Here is a 23,495-nt window from a genome sequence, read left to right as displayed (position 1 = left end):
TACCAACGTACTTCATCAACGCTTCACGCAGTTCGAGAGAGAGAGAGACAGAGGAGTCGGGTCACCCGCATCCGTACCGTTACAGTCTCACTCCTCGGCGTACAAGATAACTCCAAGAGTGGACGGAGGGCGACGAAAACACGAAGTACGTCGTCACGTTCGCGCTGCATCGATCTCGTTTTCCTGTTCTCGATCAAGGAAAACGCGAGTCCTGCGTTTTCTTGGATCACTCAACGCACCGGTCACCACCTCCCGTCTCTTTCTCATCCTCCTCCGCTTCCGTTTCTTCTCTCCCCATCTCTGTTGTTCCAAGTCCAGATTGCCACATATTTAGGGTTTCTTCGGCGCATCTGATGATCGCTTGACGGTTCCCTGAGTTGCTCCGGATCCGGGAATTAGGGTGACATGGGGAGCTCGGAGGAGAGGGTGGTGGCGGTGATCATGGTCGGCGGACCCACGAAAGGTGCGATCTATTAGATCTGTGTCCTTTCTCCCCTCGGATGTTTGGGGTTCTTGGATGGATGAATTTTTGAGGATTTGTGGCTGAACAGCCGATACACGTTGCAGGAACTCGCTTCCGGCCTCTTTCTTTGAACGTTCCGAAGCCGTTGTTCCCCTTGGCTGGTCAGCCGATGGTCCATCACCCGATATTGGCCTGCAGAATAGTGTGTCTCGTTGCTGATTTTGCTACTCCAGATCCTGCGCATTCACAAATGCTGAACAATTTCTTCTCTTCTTGTTGATCTGTAATGTAGATCCCCAATTTGGTGCAAGTATATCTTATTGGATTTTACGAGGAAAGGGAGTTTGCGCTATATGTATCGGCCATCTCCAATGAGCTCAGAATCCCTGTTCGGTACTTATTTCTTGATACCCACATGAATTCTTAAAATACGGGAGGCTTGCTTGATCGAATCTTTTTGGTTTTTTGAATTTCTTTTAGGTATCTGCGGGAGGATAAGCCACATGGCTCGGCGGGAGGGCTATACAACTTTAAGGATTATATAATGGAGGATGACCCGGTGTGACATATTTTCTTGACTATTCATTTAGATATCTGAAGCTATTTACTATATGATTGAAGATCTTTGCTCGTTTCTTTTGGTGCCTTATTTCCATATTCAAAACCAAGGGATTCAGTAATATCATCAACTAGTTCTCATTGTGGCCCTTCCGGTGCTTCTACTTTACCTGTTTCTTTTTGTTTGCAGTCTCATATAGTTCTTCTGAACTGTGATGTTTGCTCGAGCTTCCCACTGCCAGATATGCTTGGTAATCCTTTGATGTAGCTCTTTCTAATGATTTATGTTGTCGTTGCCAACATCTTGTTACTTATACCGTTCATTATCTGGGATGGTACATATTATGTATACTTAGTTGTCAATTAGTTCTCTATCGCTTTCTCTCTCACACACACACATTACCGTTGGCTATTCTTCAAAGTTGAAGTTCTGTTGTTTTTGCATGATATTCATAATTAATTTTTTGAGAAGCCCCTTATCTTTATGTGGCTTATAGGTCAGAGCTCACACCTCACAATTACTTAATGTTTTGAAGCTACCTTATCTTGTTTATGCTACACTTCAAATAAGTATGGACATCTGCTTGACCTTTGAGTCCATGGGTTTAATGATAAAAACATTAATTTTGCGAGATACTCTCTTTACTTGCTATCATGTCGGAAAAAAAAAGAGAATTTCTTTCCAACACCAAATGATTTCGATAAGTACATATCTCTTGATTGTTACTAGTTGTTGTCCTCTTGTATACTGGTTTGAAGCCTCTTTTGCTCTTTGTGCATGCAGAGGCTCATAAAAGATATGGTGGGCTTGGAACATTATTAGTAATCAAGGTGTCGAAAAACTCTCGTTATTATTCTAATCATTTTCTTTATGTTGTATTGTTTTGTCATTGGTACGTCATTCTAGAATGTTCACTTTTTCTGATTGCTTTCTGTTTTTGTTCTCTATAGGTATCTGCTGAATCTGCCAATCAGTTTGGTGAATTGGTCGCAGACCCTGTCACAAATGAATTGCTCCACTATACTGAGAAACCAGAGACTTTTGTGAGTATGCGGTTTCTTTTTCTTTTTCTTTTTCTCTCAATTATATGTTAGTCTAATGTTTGATGCATGCTGGTTTTTATTTACTGCTACAATCTCTGAATGTTGCATATCATTCTAACAAGTTAGTGATGATGGCTATAAATAAAATCAACATTGTAGGTGAGTGACCGTATCAACTGTGGTGTGTATATATTTACACCTGAGATTTTTACTGCCATCCAAGGTGTCTTTACACAAAGGAAAGACACAGGTAGATTTCAGCTTTTGATGTTTGTATCTTTTATCATAGTTAGATCACAGTGTTAACATGAATCTTGCACTAATATATATATCTTCTATTAATCAATGATAATTTATTATCGTGAGATTGACTTTTTTTTTTGGATAATTTGCTCTGATGATTCTCCTTTGTGCAGTGCTTTCTTGTGTTTTAGAAATAATATCTAATTGTAATGTAAAAGCAAATATAAGTTATTTGAGCATAGAGTATATGTTTGGTAGTCTACTGCATGATGGAATTTCAGTTAGTGTCTAAAAAATGATTCCTTTTGCCATTGGATTTCCTTTTCTAATGCCATTGGTGGCGCTTAAAAAAGAGAAGATACAAAATGATGATCAGATAGAGGTATGAATACACTAGAAAAAATATAACAGAGTAATTTAGCACGATGAGCTCAAATCATTGGTTCTCCTACATGGGAAAATTATCCAAAGGGTGAAAGTTAGTTGTTCTTGTAAATAACATCACTACTTGATCAATATGTTCCTTTAATTAAAATTGTTTTCTTTGTGACCATATCCCATATGAAAGAGCAGAGAGGCTTAATGTGGTTTTATAGTCTTAGTAAGTAGTAACTATTCTAACCATTTATTTTGAGAAGATCTCAGATAGACTTGAGTAGCCTGGAACCAATCTGGTCTCAGTTAGTTAACTCATGGGGAAAGAAGCGTTATACTTAGCCAAGACATGGAAATTCAAAACTTGAAAGCGCTTTAGCTACATGAGCTCTTTTCATTTATGTTGCACACGATATTTTCAATTTGAGTTGGTTATGCTTGTAGAGGGTTTTTGTAGTATTTTTATTATCATCTATATAAACTCTATGTTGTCTCAAGCTTTTGTTTCATCAAGTGGATATCTTAGTTGGGCCTAACCTCCCTTTAGACACTCAGCAGAATGTTATGTCAACTTATGAACCTTTGGAAAGCTTGCTTGATATGTCATTGCATAATTTGGTAATACCGATGTAACAAATGCTATCAAGAAACCTGCAACAGTTTTTTTTTTGTAGTTTAAGACATAGCCCAAGATAATTACACATAATTGCCATATGCATGTGATTGTTCTGTTGTATTTCAACTGTTATTCTCCGATAGAAGTTCGGGGCAGTAAAGCTGGATTTGGCAAAAATATGTTGTATAAATTCTAAGAAATGCTAAACTATCTATAATAAATAAAGAAAAAACGATGATTTTTTTTTTTAAATGCAAAATCATAGTGGATACCTTGGAGATCGTTTTTTTGTATAGGTAAGGAAATTTAACAAGGAATTTGGGGTTTTGTTGTTAAAGTTATCAAATGATCAAACAAATTCAAGTCTCTGAACTATTAGTAATTAAATGTGGACATTATGTTGGTAACATTGTGACAGACATGTGATACTGGTTAGATTAACTCTATGTGATAAATGTGCTGCTATAGAAGACTGTAAAGTTATTATGATAAGGCCAAAGGACCAGCATTTGATACAACTAACATATATATATATATATATATATATATATATATATATATATATATATATATATTTTTTTTTTTTTTTTTTTTCTACGTATCATCCTTTTCGTAGTCAAATGAAAATATTTTCCTAGGACTGTGGAAGTTGTATGATGCTTCTGCAATCAATAAATTGATTTTTTTGGCATTTCTGATATTTTATAATTTTGGACTGTTTAATGGATCAGAATGTCTCAATTTTACCTTTTCTTATGATTTATATAATGTTTATATTGTGTTTTTTTTGTCTACATTTTTCATTTAAAAAGAAGGCTTAAATCTTGTTTGCTGCTACCTTTTTTCAGCTAACATGCGCCGTATGAACAGTTTTGAAGCTCTTCAATCAGCAACTAAGTATGATTACGCTAAATTTTAAACTTTTAATTTCATTTTGCATATTAAATGCCTTCGTTTACTTTGACATTTAATAATACTTTTTGGTGAATGGAAAAAGGCATCCAAGATATTCATAGAGTTTATGAAAGAAAGACAGAAAACAAGAGGAAAATACTACATAAAATTTATGGTTTGTTATTGTAGTATATTAGCAGGCATCATCCAGCAAAGCACCCAAAAAAAGACACAAATGAAAACCTAACAAGTCGATCATGGTCAGAGTTATGGTCAATGTAAAACTTAAGAAGACTAGCTGTATTTAATATGTTTGATGCAGAAATGTTACTATGGGAGGACTGTGACTTATGTTTTCTTGGAGCTTACCAACCATTGACACGTATTAATGCACAATAATAATACAAATATGGCTGTATGTGTAGGCAACCAGTTGTTTCTAGGTCTGTGCTGTATGCCTATTTTTCTAAATAGGCCTTTTAAAGAGTTGCTGCTTAGGACTGCCAAGGCATTCTTACAACTCGCACTAAATTATGACAATCAGTTTTTGTGCAACAGTTTGTCATATGATGATCAGAACTGAAATCATGGAAGTTTTAGTTTTTTATTGTCATCAAGGCAACTTAGCTTGATGTGAGACATTTAGTTATTTGTCTACATTAACATTTAAAATTCCTATCTTGACTTATCTTATTCACCTGATTATTAGAACAATTATGTGGCTTTGCTTTGCAGCTCATAGCCATCCAAATCTGGGTAGTTTTCTTTACCTCTAAGGGTTCTTTTATCATATGTATAATTTTTTGGGGAATTATGGCAGCATAAGCCCTCTTTTAGGCTTCTTCAGAAGTGATTATCTCAATATGTTGACATTTGTTTTAAGCAGAGCACTTCCTGTAGACTATGTTAGGCTGGATCAGGATATATTGTCTCCTCTTGCTGGAAAGAAGCAACTGTATACATATGAGACACTTGACTTCTGGGAACAGATCAAGACCCCAGGGTGAGAAAATGTTAGCATGAGAAAGTTTATTTTGTTTCAAAATTGTTTATTTTTTTCAATCTCTGCATTTCTGTTGTTTCAGGATATCTATAAAATGTTCTGCCTTGTATCTGGCCCAATATCGCTATACCACTCCACATCTTCTAGCTTCCGGTGATGGCACTAAAAGTGCCACCATTATTGGTGATGTTTTTATACATCCATCAGCCAAAGTACATCCAACTGCAAAGGTCGTCTTTCTCATCTTGTTACAACCTAACATTATTTCTCCAGGATCCTCCACCAATATGCTATTATTTAAACTTTATGATGTTTTAACCTACAATAGGTATTTATTATTATAAATAAAGATATTATTGTTTTTAGTTTGGTCCCATTTATTAATAATAGGTATCTATATGATCTCAAATAGACAAGGATGAAAATTTTATGAGCCTTTTAAAGGAATAGAGACAAGAAGGATCTTTAAGGACAACTCTGTATGTCTGATCAAACATATTATCGCCAGAAAAGGTAGAATTTTATATTAAAATAGCATCGATGGCGTGAACTTTGTGGTTCTGAAAATCATTCAACATCCCAAACCAGAGATAAGTTGAATATGAACACTTAGATCTTGGAGTAATTTAAATATAAAAGTTGACCGTTACTTGATTCTTCTATATGCATTTTATCAATCTATGCCTCTTATTCTATGTAATGTAAGCATGCCAACTACGTACGACAGGACTGCTTATTTCATCTTTGAAGAACTGAAAGAATAAGACAAGTATATGAAAAATACCAAATCTTAGTTGGACTGCTTTTTACAAGTGGACCTCTGTATTTTAGTTGATAGGGTACCTTCATATTTTAAATTTATACATTTGTGTTTTCATGGAACAGATTGGTCCTAATGTCTCCATATCTGCAAATGCTCGTATTGGAGCTGGTGTGAGGCTCATCAGTTGCATCATATTGGATGATGTTGAAATTAAGGTCTGTACTGAATTGTATTGGAATTGTAGGAACACTTGCACCCAAATATTCATGTGATTTCTTTCTTTACAGGAAAATGCTGTTGTTATACATTCTATTGTTGGGTGGAAATCATCTATAGGGAAATGGTCACGAGTACAGGCAAGCTTCATTCTCTTTTTACTGGCCTTTTATTGGTCCTTACCTTTTCAGGAGTACAAGCTGACGTTTCATAATTGCTCCACATTGTTTGGTTAGCAATTGATTTTGAAGGCTAATTTTTTGGACATGAACAACTAAATATCTTATCATGAGATATATGATCTACAATTACTTGAGGAATTTCTTTTTTCAAGGATCCAGACCCTTGTCAGCTACAAGAGTTGTTGCTAAAATGCATCTTCAAACTATATATATATATATATATATATATATATATATATATATATATATATATATATATATATATATATATATATATATATGTGTGTGTGTGTGTGTGTGTGTGTGTGTGTGTGTGTCTATATATGTATATATATGTATGTATACATATGATTAGTTCTCAACTTCTCATAAATTAGTTTGGACTATAGTGAGGTTATTTATTAGTCAACTCACTGGAGACAATCTTTTTCATCTAGAATTGTAAGATGAGGCCGGGGAGATCATACTAAATGAGTCATAATTTTAGGTTCATATTGTCTTTAACAATTCTATATCTTGGAAGTATCGACTAAAATAATTAACATGAATTTTCTTAGGCTTATGCTATTTCATGATACTGGAGTGAGATTGATTTTTTCTCATAAAAATTAGATGAGATTATATTCAGGACCAACAATCTTTTTCATTCACACACTTGCCTAGCAATTCTGAAGAACCAACCTTTTTCCCCCTTATTTAAAGCTTATTTTTGGGTTCTTCTAGTACTTCACACACCTATTTTATCGTTTCACACCTACTTCCATCCCTTTGAACAAGTGCCACATGAAGTTTGAGTCTCAATATGGTTTCAAAATGACAAGAAGGATTCGGGAAGTTACACTTAATGAACAGAATACTGATTCAAGTTCCTTGTGAGAAAAGTATTACAATTCTTCCTTCTATGGACCAAATTTTGCCCCAAAACGCTTGGATGATTTTGTTGTCAATAATTATTATTATTAGCTGGAGTTTGTAGAGGACATGGACTGCTACAAATGTCTCATCAAGTTGAAAACAATAATATTTCTTTTTAATTTTTACCACTAACTGGTATATCTTCATGTTCATCCTTCCCGTCAAAACATAATAATGTTATTAACTGCATCAACTTGTTTCCTGTAGTTTGTTCCATTGCTGCTTTTGTCAATCAAAATTATTTGCCTTCGCCACCAAACACGCAAGTACTGTTGATATTTTAAACTTGCGTTTAACCTATCCAAGCCAGTGAGGCTTAACAGCACTGTCAGACTTGAACATCCAATAAGTTGTCTGCTAATGCTCATATACTATGGTGTTTAATATCGCCAATGCCTTCTGGAAACACCTGCAGATATTTAACATTGTCCATATATCCAGCTATTCTTTTGCCTGGTTTAGTTGGTACAAAACTTAATCCTCATTAGTAGTGTGAGGAACACGAGTCAAAAACAACAAACAGGGTTGCAAAGTAGCTGTTTTAATAAAGCAACTTCTTATTAACTTTGCTCAGCATGTTGACACTCTCTGTATATGAGATGTCGATGAACTTTCTGAGTTCCCTTACAATTCGAGCATGCATCTCAGGCCGAGGGAGACTACAACGCCAAACTTGGAATCACTATCCTCGGTAGCTTTTCCTGTTCCTATTCTGTCGTTAATGTCATTACTCCTTTGACATGCTGCTCACTTACCATCTTTTTATTTTATTTTGGAATTTTAGGAGAAGCTGTTGCAGTTGAAGATGAAGTTGTGGTGGTTAACAGTATTGTCCTGCCGAATAAAACCCTCAACGTTAGCTTTCAAGACGAAATCATCCTTTAATTTGTTTTCCCAGTTTTTCCTAATTATTCCCACCTTGTTTGATGTACACAGTTATGCTTTTGTTAGATTTTTCTTTATTAGTGTCTCGAAGAGAGCAAAGCTGCAACTTCCTGCAGCTTATATATTATTGGACTGGTGGTTTATTGGGTTATATATGTTTTGTTGTATCAACACGCAACTATTGACCATATAAATGACAATTTTAATTAGCTTATTTTTTGCTGGTGTTGTAGTGGCGGTGACGGTGGTGGGTTGGATCTACTTGGATTCTTATTAATCCAAGACGCTTGTGATCCATACCTGAGATTTCAAAGTGGATTCAGATGAAATAGGTCCTCAAAAAGACTTGATTGGTTGATGACACTGATAAATAATAATTTGCATTTGTAATCATATCATGGTTGAAATCAACTAGCGTTTGACAGAAATCTAAAGTAGCAGCATCAAACGAAGGTAAACAATGCCATCAGAAGTTTTAATCGAACTCCACTTCTTTGATGGGCTTCATCACATGATTAACTTAAAAGCTCGACGTACGATTAGGATCGTCCAATGTTCCAACAACAACTTAATTTATTGATCGACATCATCAGATAGGCCAAAAACATCAATCACAGGCCAATCGGATGGGATTTTTCACTGGTAGCTCCAACACTATGCGGCTAGTGTCGTCATGGCATGTGTCGTCCTATGAAGTTTACATTATTGTATGCTGATGGAAGACCGAGGAAACCATGTTCTATCGAAATAATATACCCCACAAAGTGGCCAAAGGTTGCTTCCTCATCTTTTTTATCTTATATATATATAGATAGATAGATAGGTTTTTTTAGAGGGAGGAATCTAGTTAGGCTTCACTAACACAAAACAAAGTGAAACTGGGTGGGTGAACGAACCCTAATAATTTTCCTGTCTCCATCTCAGTCTTTTAACTTGCTTAGCAATCGAGAGAGAGAAATGGTATTGACCTCAAGTGATGCTCATGTAAAAGCTTTCTTCCAGCACGAAGGGCCACTCGATCTGTCTGCCTCTGCTATGACCGTCGCATGATCCATGTCGATCGCCACGTCGAGCACTTAACTCGGGCCAACAACCCCTTTGCCTGTTCTTGGCACTCGACCATTTCTGTCACAGCACAAGTCCCCCCACCACCATCCCCCATCCGGTCCCGACTCGGACCTCAGACACCACATGGCTGACTTTAGGCCGCGGCCGAGGTGCCACAGTCTCGCAGCTTTGCTCCCCGTGAACTGCGAAAGACGAGGACCAAGGCTTATCCATTGGGGATGGTGGGGACTGCTGAACTCAGACGACGACGACGAACAATCCAATCAGCTTTTTTCCTGCCCACTTGTCTCTCCCACTCCCACTTCCCACTTCCCACTGCACGTCTCACCCGCTGCGCTGGACCATCGGCAAGCACAAGGCGAGCCCTTCCGTCTCCTTGTCTCACCCTTTTGGGAGATGACTGCCACCCGAAAGGTAAAAAGACATGCAAGTCTCGTCACTCACGCAACAGTAACAGTGGCAGCGTTTAGCGCAAATGGTGATGAGACCTGTTTCTTTGACCGTGGCGTAGCTTCGGATGCATTATTCGAGCTTCTTTCTTACCATGCATGGACGACACTGACCTCCACTCACCAATGACTGTCATCATCACGAGTCAGTCGCAGGTTACAGACTAATTTACGTGCCATCCTCCACCATGTTGGCCACTGCACCAACAGCACTGACTCACTCGAGAAGCACGCCGGGAGTGCATCCGATAGTTTTCCTCTTTCTTTTACCGTCGACACCACTCCATGAGGTCAAACCTCAACCTCTCGACCTCAGTCGCAGGTTGAGCATTAACTAACGCAGAGTGACGAGAGTCAAACTTGTCCCTCGCTTTGCGAAGGAGAGATGAAGCTTCCTGCTGGCGAAGCCAAGAATGTCTCGGCGGAAAGCGAAAGGTGAGGTGAGGTGCTGTGCCACCAGCTCACACTCCACAGTCTCTCGATGCGTGCCATGAGATAAATGCATTGGCAGACGAGCTTGCAGCGCGGAACTCGTGAAGAACAGTAAGTTCCATCTCCGGAGACGAAGAACAACGACAGAGAGAAGGGTTCACACGATCTGAAACTATGATGCAGCAACTTCGCTTTGGTCTGGAAAAGGCCGTTCCTTGGGCTCTCACTTTAAGGATTCCGCTGCTATAGCCGGCAGCCGGCAGCCACTGCGATATGTCATCACACACACACACACACACACACGCAGAGTGAGAGGCTCAGCTTGTGGCCGAGGACAGTGGCGAGCCCGTGAGTGTGGTGGTCAGCACCTGGGGAGACAACTGAAGGGCTGGTCGGACCCTCACCTGACGGCAAATCATTAAACAATTGCTGTTTGGCACGTAAATCCTGGTGTTCAAGCCATGGATTCGAGGTCGCATTAATGGTGATTGACGGATACATGGACCTCTGTAGCCACAGGGTGGGGATGGGGCATGAAGAGGCACAGTTGTTGAGCTACAGTTCTAGACAACATAGACAGATTCTAATCCTAGTTCTCGAACGGTGCACATGGTCTTGGGAACTCGATCAAGAGCACCACGGAGTAGCCGTCGAATAAACTTTTGCTGTGGGATTCCATGGAGATTTGGGAGCTCAAAACTCGGTTATGCCGAGATGCTCTCGGTGAATAGTCTGTGTCGACATCCGCGATGACATCATTCCAGCCGCTGGTGTGGAATCCAAGCTCCGAGAACACTTTGGCTAAAGAGAGAGACTTGTCGGCCTGCCTTGCCGACGTAGAGCGCGCTCTGTCATGCACCAACAAATCGGATTCTCTCGCCCTACAAGAGCAACAAATTGACGGTCATTAAGGCGAACACTTCATCTGCATGCCGTCGACGGCGGTCCTCCGTGCTGCTTCAGGTTGCGTGACGGCGCACTTAATGACGACGACGACGCCTCACAAGGAGTTTGCTTGGCGAGCGTGGCGACAAGTGGCTCGAACGCAGCGGTTCCGTGATGGGTATGTTGTTGAAAGGTCGCCCTCCTTCGCGCATGCGCACTAAAATGTCATCCATCGACTACCATCGTTGAGGGAATAAATGAAGGTGGCTAAGCGAGTCGATGAAACGAGAAGTCGAAGAAGACCCAACGAAAGCTCGGAAGGTCCTCCTCTGTGGATCTCCATCCATGCACGGATCTGATCACAGTCATGAACACAAGCACAAGCAGGTAAATAGACAAATAGCAGCGTCCGTGACAGGGCCACCAACATGCTAATTTCTTGTGTCATGAGATCCAAGGTTTGAAATGACATGGGACTCAGTATCCACTAAAGCCTGACAACAATGAAGGCAGCCGTATCTTTTGTGATCCATGCAACAACAGTACCCCCAAAGGCTTTGGTGGCCTAATGATCGAGCCCTCACATGCTGGCTCATAAAACAATGGCAGATTGGAATCCAAAGTCTCAACCAGCCAATTGAGGTGCTCATTGCTCCAGGGACAAAATATGTTTCAGTGCCGGCTTTATCCAGCCGCTGCATCATACGACATACGTGCACTCTAAAGCTACTGCTGCTCCTGCCCTCCGAGTGCTTACAATAATGCCGCTATGGATATCCAAAACCATGGGTGAGAGAGGAGACGGGGAGGAGGCGGACAAGGCCACCCTCTTCGATCCCGGCAAGGAACCGGAGACGTCTTGCAAAGGAGCAGCAGCTGCGGTCGCGGTCGCGGTCGGGGCACACGCCCGACATGGCGCCACGTGGCCCCGGCGGCGGAGCTGGGTTGCCACGCCCGCCGGCCGGAGGTTGCTGTCGAGCTCCGCCCGCCCTGGCCCGCCCCGGGGCGACACGTGTGCCGGTGTCGCGGTGGACCGCGACGGGTTACTGGCCTGAGGCTCGTCCGCGCCAGGGCCCGCGTGTCGGGGCGGTGTCCGAATCCCGACGCGACCGCGGGGCCCACGGTGTCGCACCCGGTGTCTACACGCCCTGATGCGGCCTCGGCAGTCCCCGCACTTCCAATCTCACGCAGGGCTTCGCCTATAAAAGCCCCCGCAGCGGCCTCAGCGCTCTCCATCCCCCTCTCGCATTCCCTCTCTCTCTCTCACTCTGAGCGCACAGGCTCTCTTCCTCCCTCCTCGCATCGCGGTAATCGCTTGAGTGACGGCGACCAAAATGGCCGTGGAGACCGTGGTGCCTGCGGCGAACGGAAACGCCGCCAAGGTCGGGCCGGCGACACACGAGAAGCACGCGGAGAAGCTGAGGTTCATCGAGGAGATGACCGGGAACGCGGATGCGGTGCAGGAGAAGGTGCTGGCGGAGATCCTGACGCGCAACGCCGAGACGGAGTACCTCCGGAGGTACGGGCTCGGCGGCGCCACGGACCGCCTCACCTTCAAGGCCAAGGTCCCCGTGGTCACCTACGAGGACCTGCAGCCGGAGATCCAGAGGATCGCCAACGGCGACCGCTCCGCCATCCTCTCCGCCCATCCCATCTCTGAGTTCCTCACCAGGTACATTGAATCCTTCATCTTCCTTCGAAGCTGGGAACGTGTGCAATTGGGATCTTATTTGGCTCCTTTTCGAAGCTCTGGGACGTCTGCTGGCGAGAGGAAGCTGATGCCCACGATCAAAGAGGAGCTCGATCGCAGGCAGCTCCTTTACAGCCTTCTCATGCCTGTTATGAATCTGTGAGTACCAATCTTTGCTTTCTCTTCTTTACCTTGTCATCATGAATCAGATCAACATGTACCGATCATCTAACTCGATGCTTCTTGGCAATGGAACAGTTACGTGCCGGGCCTGGACAAGGGGAAGGGGCTCTACTTCCTCTTCGTGAAATCGGAGACCAGCACACCCGGCGGGCTGACGGCACGACCGGTGCTGACGAGCTACTACAAGAGTGAGCACTTCAAGAGCCGCCTGTACGACCCCTATAACGTGTACACCAGCCCGACCGCCGCCATCCTCTGCGCCGACGCGTTCCAGAGCATGTACGCGCAGATGCTCTGCGGCCTCCTCCAGCGCCTGGACGTACTCCGCGTGGGCGCCGTCTTCGCCTCTGGCCTCCTCCGCGCCATCCGCTTCCTCCAACTCCACTGGAGGGAGCTCTCCCAGGACATCGCGGCCGGGACTCTCACCGCCAAGGTCACCGACCCCTCCATCCGCGGCGCCGTGGCTGAGTTCCTCAAGCCGGACCCGGAGCTCGCCCGATTCGTCGCCGCCGAGTGCTCCGAGGGGGAGTGGGCCGGGATCATCACCAGGATCTGGCCCAACACCAAGTACCTGGACGTGATCGTGACGGGAGCCATGGCGCAGTACATCCCCACCCTGGAGTACTACAGCGGTGGTCTCCCCATGGCGTGCACCATGTACGCCTCCTCCGAGTGTTACTTCGGCCTCAACCTCAACCCCATGTGCGACCCCTCCGAAGTCTCCTACACCATCATGCCCAACATGGCCTACTTCGAGTTCCTGCCGCACGGCGGCGACGGCCACCACCCGGGCGAGGGGGTGGACACGGCCCAGCTGGTGGACCTGGCGGACGTGGAGGTGGGAAAGGAGTACGAACTTGTGATCACCACCTACGCCGGTCTGAACCGGTACCGCGTGGGGGATGTCCTGCGGGTGACCGGGTTCCACAACGCGGCGCCGCAGTTCCGGTTCGTCCGCCGGAAGAACGTCCTCCTGAGCATCGAGTCGGACAAGACCGACGAGGCGGAGCTGCAGAAGGCGGTGGAGCGCGCGTCGGCGCTGCTCCGCCCCTACAACACCAGCGTGGTGGAGTACACGAGCCACGCCGACACGAAGGCCATCCCGGGGCACTACGTCATCTACTGGGAGCTGCTGGCCAAGGACTCGTCGTCATCCGCTGCGGCGGCGGCGGCGGCGCTGGCCCGGGACGGGGTGATGGAGCGGTGCTGCCTGGCGATGGAGGAGGCGCTGAACTCGGTGTACCGGCAGAGCCGGGTGGCGGACGGCTCCATCGGGCCGCTGGAGATACGGGTGGTACGGGGGGGCACCTTCGAGGAGCTGATGGACTACGCCATATCGAGGGGGGCGTCCATCAACCAGTACAAGGTGCCGCGCTGCGTCAACTTCCCCCCCATCCTCGAGCTGCTCGACTCCCGCGTCGTCTCCGCTCACTTCAGCCCCGCCCTGCCCAAGTGGATCCCGCACATCCCCGGACACAACTGAAGCCCCGCGGGCCCCGCCGTCCGACCGGCCGACCGACCTTCCGCGTCATCTAGCTCGTGGGTCAACGGGGCGAACGTGTCGTGGGGAAAAGGAAAGGCTGTCGTTGACCGTCTCCTTGTTTGACGCCGTCAAGTTAGCATTATAGTCCCGTGTTTTAGTGAAGATGGATGATTCTAGCCATGTGAGTACGTGTTTAGAGTAGTCGCAGGACGTGTTGATGTAATGGTACCTCAGCAATAATTCGGAGCCCAAAAAAAAGAGCTGCTTTCGTTATTTCATATTCGAATTCATGAGTTGACGGCGATAAGTGACTTTTATTTGGACGCAAAAAAAAAAATTAATTTAATTTCATATTTCAAGGTGGCGTTTCTTCCACGTGATAAATACATTCTATCTGCGGTTGCTTCGGTGAGCGGTTCGGTGAGCGGGGGGAGCAGATCCCGGCCCACCTCATCATGGGGCTAGGAATGATGGGAAACGTTTTACTTGATACATAGAATCTTAGATCGCATGTGCTCCGTGTCCTACCGAATCATATCGCCGCGTGACCGGACCGGGTCCGAACCTGGTAAGGAGTGGGTGGGCGGTGGTGACTCGGATCGAACCGTGTTGGGTTGTGTTGTGGGCGTTGGAAATTAGGGGGCGTCGTGGTTGACCTCGACCCGAGTCGACTTGTCGGCGGCGCATGTGCGCCTAACTGGATGTCGGCCCTGACTTGACGTGGTCGGTCGGATCCCGTGGACTCGAGTGATTATTCCATTGGAAGATAACATTCGGTTGGTAAAACGCACAACGGAACAGTGCGAGAAGCACAGTTTACAAAGCGCACGTGGCTTACTCATACCGCGGCGGCCATGAACCAAAAGAGACTCGTCGACGGTTCGCAAGGTAAAATATAGCCACTCTTATTGACCGGTAATTTCCCGTGCCAAGAAGCTTCCCGGGGACTTGTGTCGTAGATTTCACTTCGATTTGTACTGATCGTCTACCTGTGCAGAATCTAATTTTGGATCGATAAGATTATTTAAACATATAAATCTGGCCCGAATCAAAGACATCACTCTTCATCCAGAGTAGAAAATATTTACTCCTCCCAGTAATATTTAAGAAGTTAATAGGATGACCGCATGCCACTAAACAAAGAGTGATATCGAGAAAAAGGGCATTGCAATGCATGTAAAGATTATCTATAGATTGGAATCTCTACCATTATTTTAACAGAGAACATCGATCTGGAACAAAAAGTCAATCCAACTGGCAAAGTTGTCTTTGATCATATTCAATACACGATACATCTGTGTTTATAAAGTGTTCATCACATTTGTTACTTTGATGGAAAGAATTGATCACTACAACTGTAAGTAAGATACACTTTCTTTTTGTTCATTTATCCTAAATCCTTGAGTTTTCTTGTTTTGCAGATTGGGAAGACAACTCTTTCGTTTTGGTACACTAGTCGTTAATATTGGGGGGCTCAGAAACAATGAGCTTGACACTAGTTGCACCCTAGAATCCCAGTGATCCATAAAGCTCTCGGAGGAATGATTGTTACCGGTTCCACATTTTGAAGTCATCATGAAAAGATGGATTTGTTTTGATAATCAAGACGAGCAACTAGTCTGCTTCCTTGGTAAATTTTGCATCCTCATTTTGCAGTGAAAAGCTGCTGCTTGGATCAGTTGGCTTCAGTTCATCATACTTTGATGGCTGCAAACATGTAAAAGAATTTTAGTTGAGCAAACTCTCGAGGAGGCACAAAATTAGAAGATGTTAAACCTTACAACAGAAAACTTAGTTGAGCTCACTTTCGAGGAGCCACAAAATTAGAAGATGTTAGACCTTACAACATAAAATTTAGACGAGCTCACTTTCAAGGAGGCATTCAATTAGCAGACGGTAACCAAAAGCATGCTAGACCGCATGACATGCAAAGTATGGTGCAATAAAACCTTGAGCAGCCTACTTCTGTTGTTGCTATCAAATTAATTTATTGAGGTTCCATGCCGATCCACAAAAGTTAGTGACAAGGAGCACGATATATGCTTATTGAACTTTGTTAGGAAACACAAAAAGTCCTAGCATGTAAAAGGAAAATTGCACAAAAGACAAATGTAACGCAGCAGAGGAACTATAATACGACTATCATTATGAACCCGATCGTGCTCCTGCTTGGGCTCGGAAATCCGAATCATCCATCTAAAAGAAGGACAAATCACAACCATCCGGTAGCCATGTCAAAAACTTGCTTAACTCCAGCGACATGGTGCCCTTTTCGCTAGGACCATTAACATCCGTTCTTTAGCCAAGTATTTGGCAACTAAGTGATTGATTGGAAGTTAGAAATGGCCATTCCCATCTGTGCATTTGGGGTTTTGGATAATCTGTTTTCATCTTGAGCACCATCTAATTTGGCATTTCTAGAGACCACCTAATCTCTTACATTATGTTTGTAATGTTTTCTAGGTTAATTGTTTAATGTATGACTTTCATTTAATTTTTTAATAGATCTTAATTTATTTATAGGTTCAAGTCTCAGCTATTTGGGGTTGACCGAGTGATTCCAGTCTGTGCAATTTAACTTTTTCCTCCTTTGTCATGAAGAGAACCATGTCCTAACTTACTGCTTGTAACTTGTAAGCATCTCTTTTTCCTCCATTATTATCCACTTAAATTGATTCCTCATATGTATGTAATTTATCTGTACTCATTCTCCCTTAGAAGCTTGCCTAGTGAATAGAAAGAAAGGTCCAACATCCTTTTGTGAACATAGAACAAGCAAAATAAACAAACTTAACATGATTAACAGCAATAGCATATCAATGGACAAATATATATACATTTATACATACGTATACATATATACATAATACAAATATATTACATATAGAAATATATAACAGAGACAAACTAAGAGTACATATGAGGATCACAAGTTTGTCATCAGAGTAAATGTTCCACAGAAAAGGAAAAAAAATGTACTGCATTATATTGCCAATAAATAGGACAACAACTACGCACAAAAACAAAATTGTCCCACTTATTTCATGCACCAGTTAAATGGTGTATGTAAGTTAAAATTACTTGAAAATTTTCATTCTCAAAAGTCAAAAGTTTCAACACTTGTATCATGTAGTAGACCTTGAAGGCCTTAAAAGTTTCAACAGTTCTATTCAGACCTTTATACTTGATATGCAACACTTGGCAAATAGTATTCAACATATCATGGAAGTAACCATACAAAATTAACATATAAAATCATGGAATATAACCGAAAAATGCAAGATGCCCTCAAATAAACATATAAAATTAACTTCAAAAATGGACCAGCATTAACAGAAGCAAGTCTTCTGCTAGCAAAACAGAGAGAAGCATAACAAGAGCAATATGTGCTACGTAGCTTATCCCACAATTACTGGTGAGCATGTCATTGGGCGGAGAGGAGTGAATGATGCAACAAACAAAAGCTTATTGACATCAGGTTTCATTGCAAGTAGGAGAACATCATATAAAAATGAAATTCACAGAAGAAAGGACTGCTGAGAATATTCTATTCGAGATCAAAGTCCGATTATGAATAAAACAAACAATGCCCATAGAACGGAGGGCACATATATACATATAAAACTCCAAAGTCTACCCCAATACCAATAAAAACAACAAAATTGTACCAGCCTACCCGTCAACGCCAGAAGATGTTAACCATCACTGTCCTACTACAAACTCGTTCCCGCTGCAGCCCCAAAATCCAGAAGGTATATGCAAGAAGATATCTTCTGATACCATGCCATGATTCATATAGGTACCACTTGCACCCACCTCCATATAAGAAAAACTCCTCTCGCAGGAAGGAAGGAGAATGAGGTTGTCGACTGACAGAAAGACCCAGTTTGCTGTTACTCATGCAGGGCCAAACTGGAGAGAAACAAGAAGGTACTCTGAGGCCTTCTAAGGAAAAAGGCCCCCACTCGAGGATCCTGGAAAAGGAACTCCTCTCAAGGGATGGATATTTACAACACCGAGAGGGCACAACCAAGGAGTACTCTCTCTCTCTCTCTCTCATAGTCTAATGCCCTCTGACATGAGTCGGAGGCGCATTTTCGATCGTTTGTCCAAATCAGAGTATAAAGAACGGACGAGCGACAAATTACCTCCATTCTCCGCGTCCGGAAGCAGGAGGGCACCGGACTCCCGCGGCGAGAGGAAGGAGATCGAATCGGAGAAGCAGGTGGAGCACAGAGTGAGTGGTAGAGAAATCGCGCGATAGAGGAAGGTCTGCAGGCCCTGCTTCCGCAATACTCATCGTCTCGACTCGGACGCCGAGTGAACCCTCGATGGTCTTTTCCTTTTCCCTTTATTTAGACCCTTTTTACATATATTAATTAGTAGCATATTTTCCCCTCTAATTATAATAGTATTACATGCATTCCTTCAGAATTTAAATTTTGTTTATATTATCCCTTTAATTAACCCGTGATTTGGGTCAAATCGATTCGACTCCGATTCATGATCGATTCGATTCTTCTCTGGCGATCGGATCGGGTTCGTAGATCGGACGGTGAATCAAATGCTTCCGTTCCCGAGATCGTGGGAACGGTGGGGCGAAGCGCTAACGGACGTCTGGTGCCCGTGCCCCACCACCGGTCCGCCACGTACTTTCCTCGCAGCTTCTCCCCGCGTCCCCTTCCCTCCACGCGACTTTCGCCACGTCATTGCCCCCCCGGTTGTGTTCATTCCCCCGGTACGTGCCTCCGCTCCCTCCGATCACCCGTTGGCCGCGCTTTCTGTATTGCGCATAACAGTTTTGCCGCACGGGTAACCTTACCGAAGCTGAAAATAACTACACTTCAGAGCGCGCTGGCGTCCTGCGTGGCTGGCATTCTACGTAGAGGATCACCATTCGGCGTATTAGATTGATGAGTTGTTTGATGACAACACAAAACAGATTGTTTGTCCAGAAGAAGATGTGCCAGGTGTTCGTTCATCGTGGTTCTCACCAATGATTAAATAGTGAGCACGACACGTGGACACCTTGCGTGTGCCTCGTTCATATCGTTTCCCGTAGGAGATCCAGGCGTTCCGAGTTCTGGGAACCGAGACAAAGCCTGTTGAGATACGATTGAGGTGACGGTTCGACTCCAGACAGCCAACTTTCCCCCTCCGTGAACGCCACGTCAGTTCACCGGGCACACAATCGTAATCAAAGTCGGGATTCGATAGCAGGGCTCCATAAGCTCCTGCGTTCGGCTTCGGAACGAAGGACAACGGATACGTCTCTCGGGCATCCGACATGGCGTCCCACGGAAAGGAAGTCGCGGCGCCCCTCCTCTCCTCCTCCGGCGCTCGTGACTCCGACGATGAGTCCGAGAGAGCGTACGAATCCGACGAGAAGGTGGAGATCTCCACATCCGATGACGACTTCTCGCCGGCGGCCGGCGCCCTAGACGGGACCCCGCGGCCCTTTTCGTGGCGGAAGCTGTGGCGCTTCATGGGCCCGGGCTTTCTGATGTGCATTGCATTCCTGGATCCTGGGAACCTCGAGGGCGATCTCCAGGCGGGGGCCATCGCGGGGTACTCCCTCCTCTGGCTCCTCCTCTGGGCGACCGCCATGGGGCTCCTCATCCAGCTGCTGTCGGCGAGGCTAGGGGTGGCAACTGGTCGGCACCTGGCAGAGCTCTGCCGAGAGGAGTACCCCCAGTGGGCGCGACTGGCGCTATGGCTGATGGCCGAGACCGCCTTGATCGGTGCCGACATCCAGGAGGTCATCGGGAGCTCCATCGCCATCAAAACACTCAGTGGTGGGGCGATTCCGCTCTGGGTAGGGGTAGTCATCACTGCTTTGGATTGGTGAGATCCGACTTCGTGGTCTTGATGCGGAAAGATTGGTTCTTTTCTACTCATCGATAAAAAAAGGCTTGCTTCTTTATGTTCTTTAGCACAGTCTGCTTTGTGTTTGATCAAATTGTTTCTCGTTTGCCTTTGTTCCATTAGCTTGAATGTGATTGGCTTTTATGTCGGATTTCTTTATCTTCGTTCTCTCTTAAATGTTCTACTGATTTGATTATGACTCAGGTATAGATTTGTTTATTACGTTGATCTTAGGTTCGTTGCTCGTGTTTTGGTGTGGGGGGGCAACAATTGTACGTCGCTGCTACTCGTCGATCATATCTCTTCTCTCGTTAGTAAATTTGGAAGCTTTTCAATGGATTTTACCTTTTTAATTGGGATTAATGACTGGTTATTTTTTATTGGTGTCAATTTCTTCCAATAATAAGAATATTCTGTTTGATGTTAAGCTCACTAGTGATAGATAATAAATTCGAAGAAGTTTGTGTTAATGCTAGTTTATCACATCTCAGATGGATTAGAATTATCTGCTCTATGATCTGGGAAAGAATCTCTTTTTTTCCTGCCAAATTTGAATCTTTTTTCCTTGTTTGTTGAAATCATTCTTCTTGTTTCTCTTATTTGAAGTTCATCTATGGTAGTTCAGATGAATCCGATACTTGTTTTGGTACTTCAATTTGAGAAAATCATGACATGGTAACATGTAATTCTTATTTCTCTATTGTTCTTGGCAGCTTCATCTTTTTGTTCCTTGAGAACTATGGCGTGAGGAAACTGGAAGCTTTCTTTGGATTTCTCATTGCTACAATGGCTGTTTCATTCGCCGTAATGTTTGGCCAAACCAAGCCCGATGTGATCAAGCTTCTAATAGGTATCTGGTCTCTGCTGTCTTCTCTCTCAGTTACTCATGCACTGCTGACCATTTCAGCTCCTAAATGATTTAGACTCATCTTGGCAGGTGTCGTAGTACCAAAACTAAGTTCAAGAACCATACGGCAAGCCGTGGGAGTTGTGGGTTGTGTGATCATGCCGTATAATGTTTTCTTGCATTCTGCTCTTGTACAGTCGCGAAAAGTCGATACTCGAAAGGAAAGTCGCATTAGAGAAGCAATCAACTACTATTCCATTGAATGCACTCTTGCTCTCGTTCTTTCGTTCTTGATCAATGTTTGTGTAACCACGGTGTTTGCAAAGGGATTTTATGGCAGCGAGGTAGCAAGGAACATAGGCCTAGAGAATGCTGGTAACTTCTTGCAAGAGAAGTATGGTGGCAAGATCTTTCCTATCCTATACATATGGGGAATTGGGTTATTGGCATCTGGGCAGAGCAGCACCATAGCAGGCACTTATGCTGGACAATTTATCATGGGGGGGTTTCTGAATCTTCGGTTGAAGAAGTGGGTTCGAGCACTGATTACCAGAAGCTGTGCCATTGTTCCCACCATTGTAGTTGCTCTGTTCTTCGACACCGGGGAAGCTACCATGGATATTTTGAATGAGTGGCTTAATGTGCTTCAAGCAATTCAGATACCATTTGCACTAATTCCACTCCTAACACTGGTTTCAAAGGAACAGGTTATGGGAACCTTCAGGATTGGCCGTGTTACTGAAGTAAGTTTCATCATCTGCTTAATAATCTGAAATTTTCAATTCTTTAGTATTTAGTTTTTGATTTTCTATTTGCAACTTCTCTGGTGTAGATCTGCTGCTTATGGTTCATATTGATGCAAGGAAAAATTGAGGAACTTGCCAAGGATAAAAGCTATGAAGAGTAAATAGAATAGATGTTTGATGCTCCATTACTTTTTCTGATAATTAATTACTATGTGTAAAACCCGATGCATCAATCATGATAATGATGTTTTGATTAAAGACAAAAGCAAAAAAGAGCAGGTCAGAAAATTTAATGTTAGGAACATCAAATGTAGGGTTTGCCAACGGTGGAATCAACTCGGATGCATGTTGAAGTATTATGAGCCATTTCTAGTGGGAGAGGCCTAAGACTATATATAGTGGTCTTTGTTGAATCATCCGATTAGTTAGTGCATTATTGTACAAGTGATAGAAAAAGAATTAGAAATAGACAGATATTTTTTATCCATATTTCTGATAGGAAAAGGATCACGATGGCATGATGTACATCATTTAACATAATAGAATTTTCTTCATAAAGAAAAAAACTATTTAGAGTAGGAAAAGAATCAGAAATAGACATAGATATTTTAAAAAAATGTTGGCCTTAGCTTATCGGATACATTACAGTACTTAATTCTCAGTAATTTCATCAACTTCCATGTCATTTAGTGTCTCACATCTATATTCTTATTTGTGAATGACTGATCTAAAATTCCTTGATGTGTCTTAAACATCAAACTAGTTTAAGCTTTTCAACTTGGAAACTTTGGGCCTTAGTCATGCCTGTGATTGACTCTAACTCCTTTTCCAGTGTGTGATTTCTCACTGTTTTTTTATTGTTAGTGCATTGATCCCTCATCAGAATACATGTATCAGGTGATGCACTTTCCTTCGATGATCATTGTTGGCACAGAACAGCTATCTCTTAAATGTTCTTCACATTTCAATAGGAAAACAACAACAAAGAACTTAGTGTTTTTGTAGATCAATGATCTCCATGCTTCTTATGTTCCATGTATTTTCCAATGCAGGTTGTCACCTGGGTGGTAGTGGCATTTCTGATAAGCATCAATGGTTACCTTCTCCTCAATTTCCTCTCTGCTGAAGTGAATGGCACCCTCATGACTTCCATTCTCTGTGCCGCCCTGGCGATATACGTGTCATTTGTCATCTACCTCATCCTTCAGGGCAGTTCTTTGCATTCCCGGCTTGCCTTGGCTGTCCGGAAAAGCTTCTCCACTGGCAATTCAATGGTGTAGGTTTTGCAACCAAGTCACAGGAAGCAACCTTCACCCAAGAGAAAATGTCATGAAGCTCTGATGTCTTCTCTGATACACGAATCAGTAGCTTCTCGTATTAAAACTAGACTCTGGACTGCATAGTGTAGGTATCTTTTATTGAATTTATTCTCCTATTTCTGAAGCACAGATTTGAAATCTGTAAATCTCTCTAATTTGGTGGAAAGCTATGCTTGATTTGGTGCAGACAAATACATGTTGATCAAGCAAACCACAAATCATTCATGGCTTAGATGTAAGCATCAACATCCACCAAAGAGATTGTGCTTCTATTCTTTGGTTAGAGCCAATGGTGATTAATGTATGAATTGTAATAAGATTTGACATAAGGAATTCACACCTATCCGAGACTTTTTTGATCCCACAATCTT

At 43.3% G+C, this 23,495-nt stretch overlaps 3 protein-coding genes across 3 annotated transcripts; all 3 read left to right on the top strand.

Moving 5' to 3' along the window:
• On the top strand, positions 1-8,371 carry LOC103979844 (uncharacterized). Its single transcript, XM_009396058.3, has 15 exons — positions 1-463; positions 568-665; positions 756-856; positions 944-1,022; positions 1,212-1,272; positions 1,806-1,852; positions 1,973-2,065; positions 2,225-2,315; positions 4,148-4,196; positions 5,080-5,196; positions 5,279-5,426; positions 6,082-6,174; positions 6,247-6,315; positions 7,921-7,963; positions 8,057-8,371. Exons 1-15 carry the CDS (start codon positions 406-408, stop codon positions 8,155-8,157), a joined length of 1,248 nt encoding a protein of 415 aa, XP_009394333.2. The 5' UTR covers positions 1-405; the 3' UTR covers positions 8,158-8,371.
• Positions 8,372-12,224: 3,853 nt separating this feature from the next.
• Positions 12,225-14,625, top strand: LOC135634375 (indole-3-acetic acid-amido synthetase GH3.8-like). Its single transcript, XM_065144801.1, has 3 exons — positions 12,225-12,663; positions 12,739-12,840; positions 12,940-14,625. The coding sequence occupies exons 1-3, from the start codon at positions 12,326-12,328 to the stop codon at positions 14,345-14,347; spliced, it is 1,848 nt and encodes a 615-aa protein (XP_065000873.1). The 5' UTR covers positions 12,225-12,325; the 3' UTR covers positions 14,348-14,625.
• Positions 14,626-19,594: 4,969 nt separating this feature from the next.
• Positions 19,595-23,316, top strand: LOC135638256 (metal transporter Nramp2-like). The gene is made up of 4 exons (XM_065151300.1): positions 19,595-20,191; positions 20,926-21,062; positions 21,150-21,802; positions 22,858-23,316. Exons 1-4 carry the CDS (start codon positions 19,635-19,637, stop codon positions 23,083-23,085), a joined length of 1,575 nt encoding a protein of 524 aa, XP_065007372.1. The 5' UTR covers positions 19,595-19,634; the 3' UTR covers positions 23,086-23,316.
• The last annotated feature ends 179 nt before the right edge of the window (positions 23,317-23,495 follow it).

The sequence above is a fragment of the Musa acuminata genome, chromosome BXJ1-3, assembly GCF_036884655.1.
Source record: "Musa acuminata AAA Group cultivar baxijiao chromosome BXJ1-3, Cavendish_Baxijiao_AAA, whole genome shotgun sequence".
NCBI lineage: Eukaryota > Viridiplantae > Streptophyta > Magnoliopsida > Zingiberales > Musaceae > Musa > Musa acuminata.
Note: the sequence above shows the minus strand (reverse complement) of the source record. Positions and strands in the feature narration are given on the sequence as shown.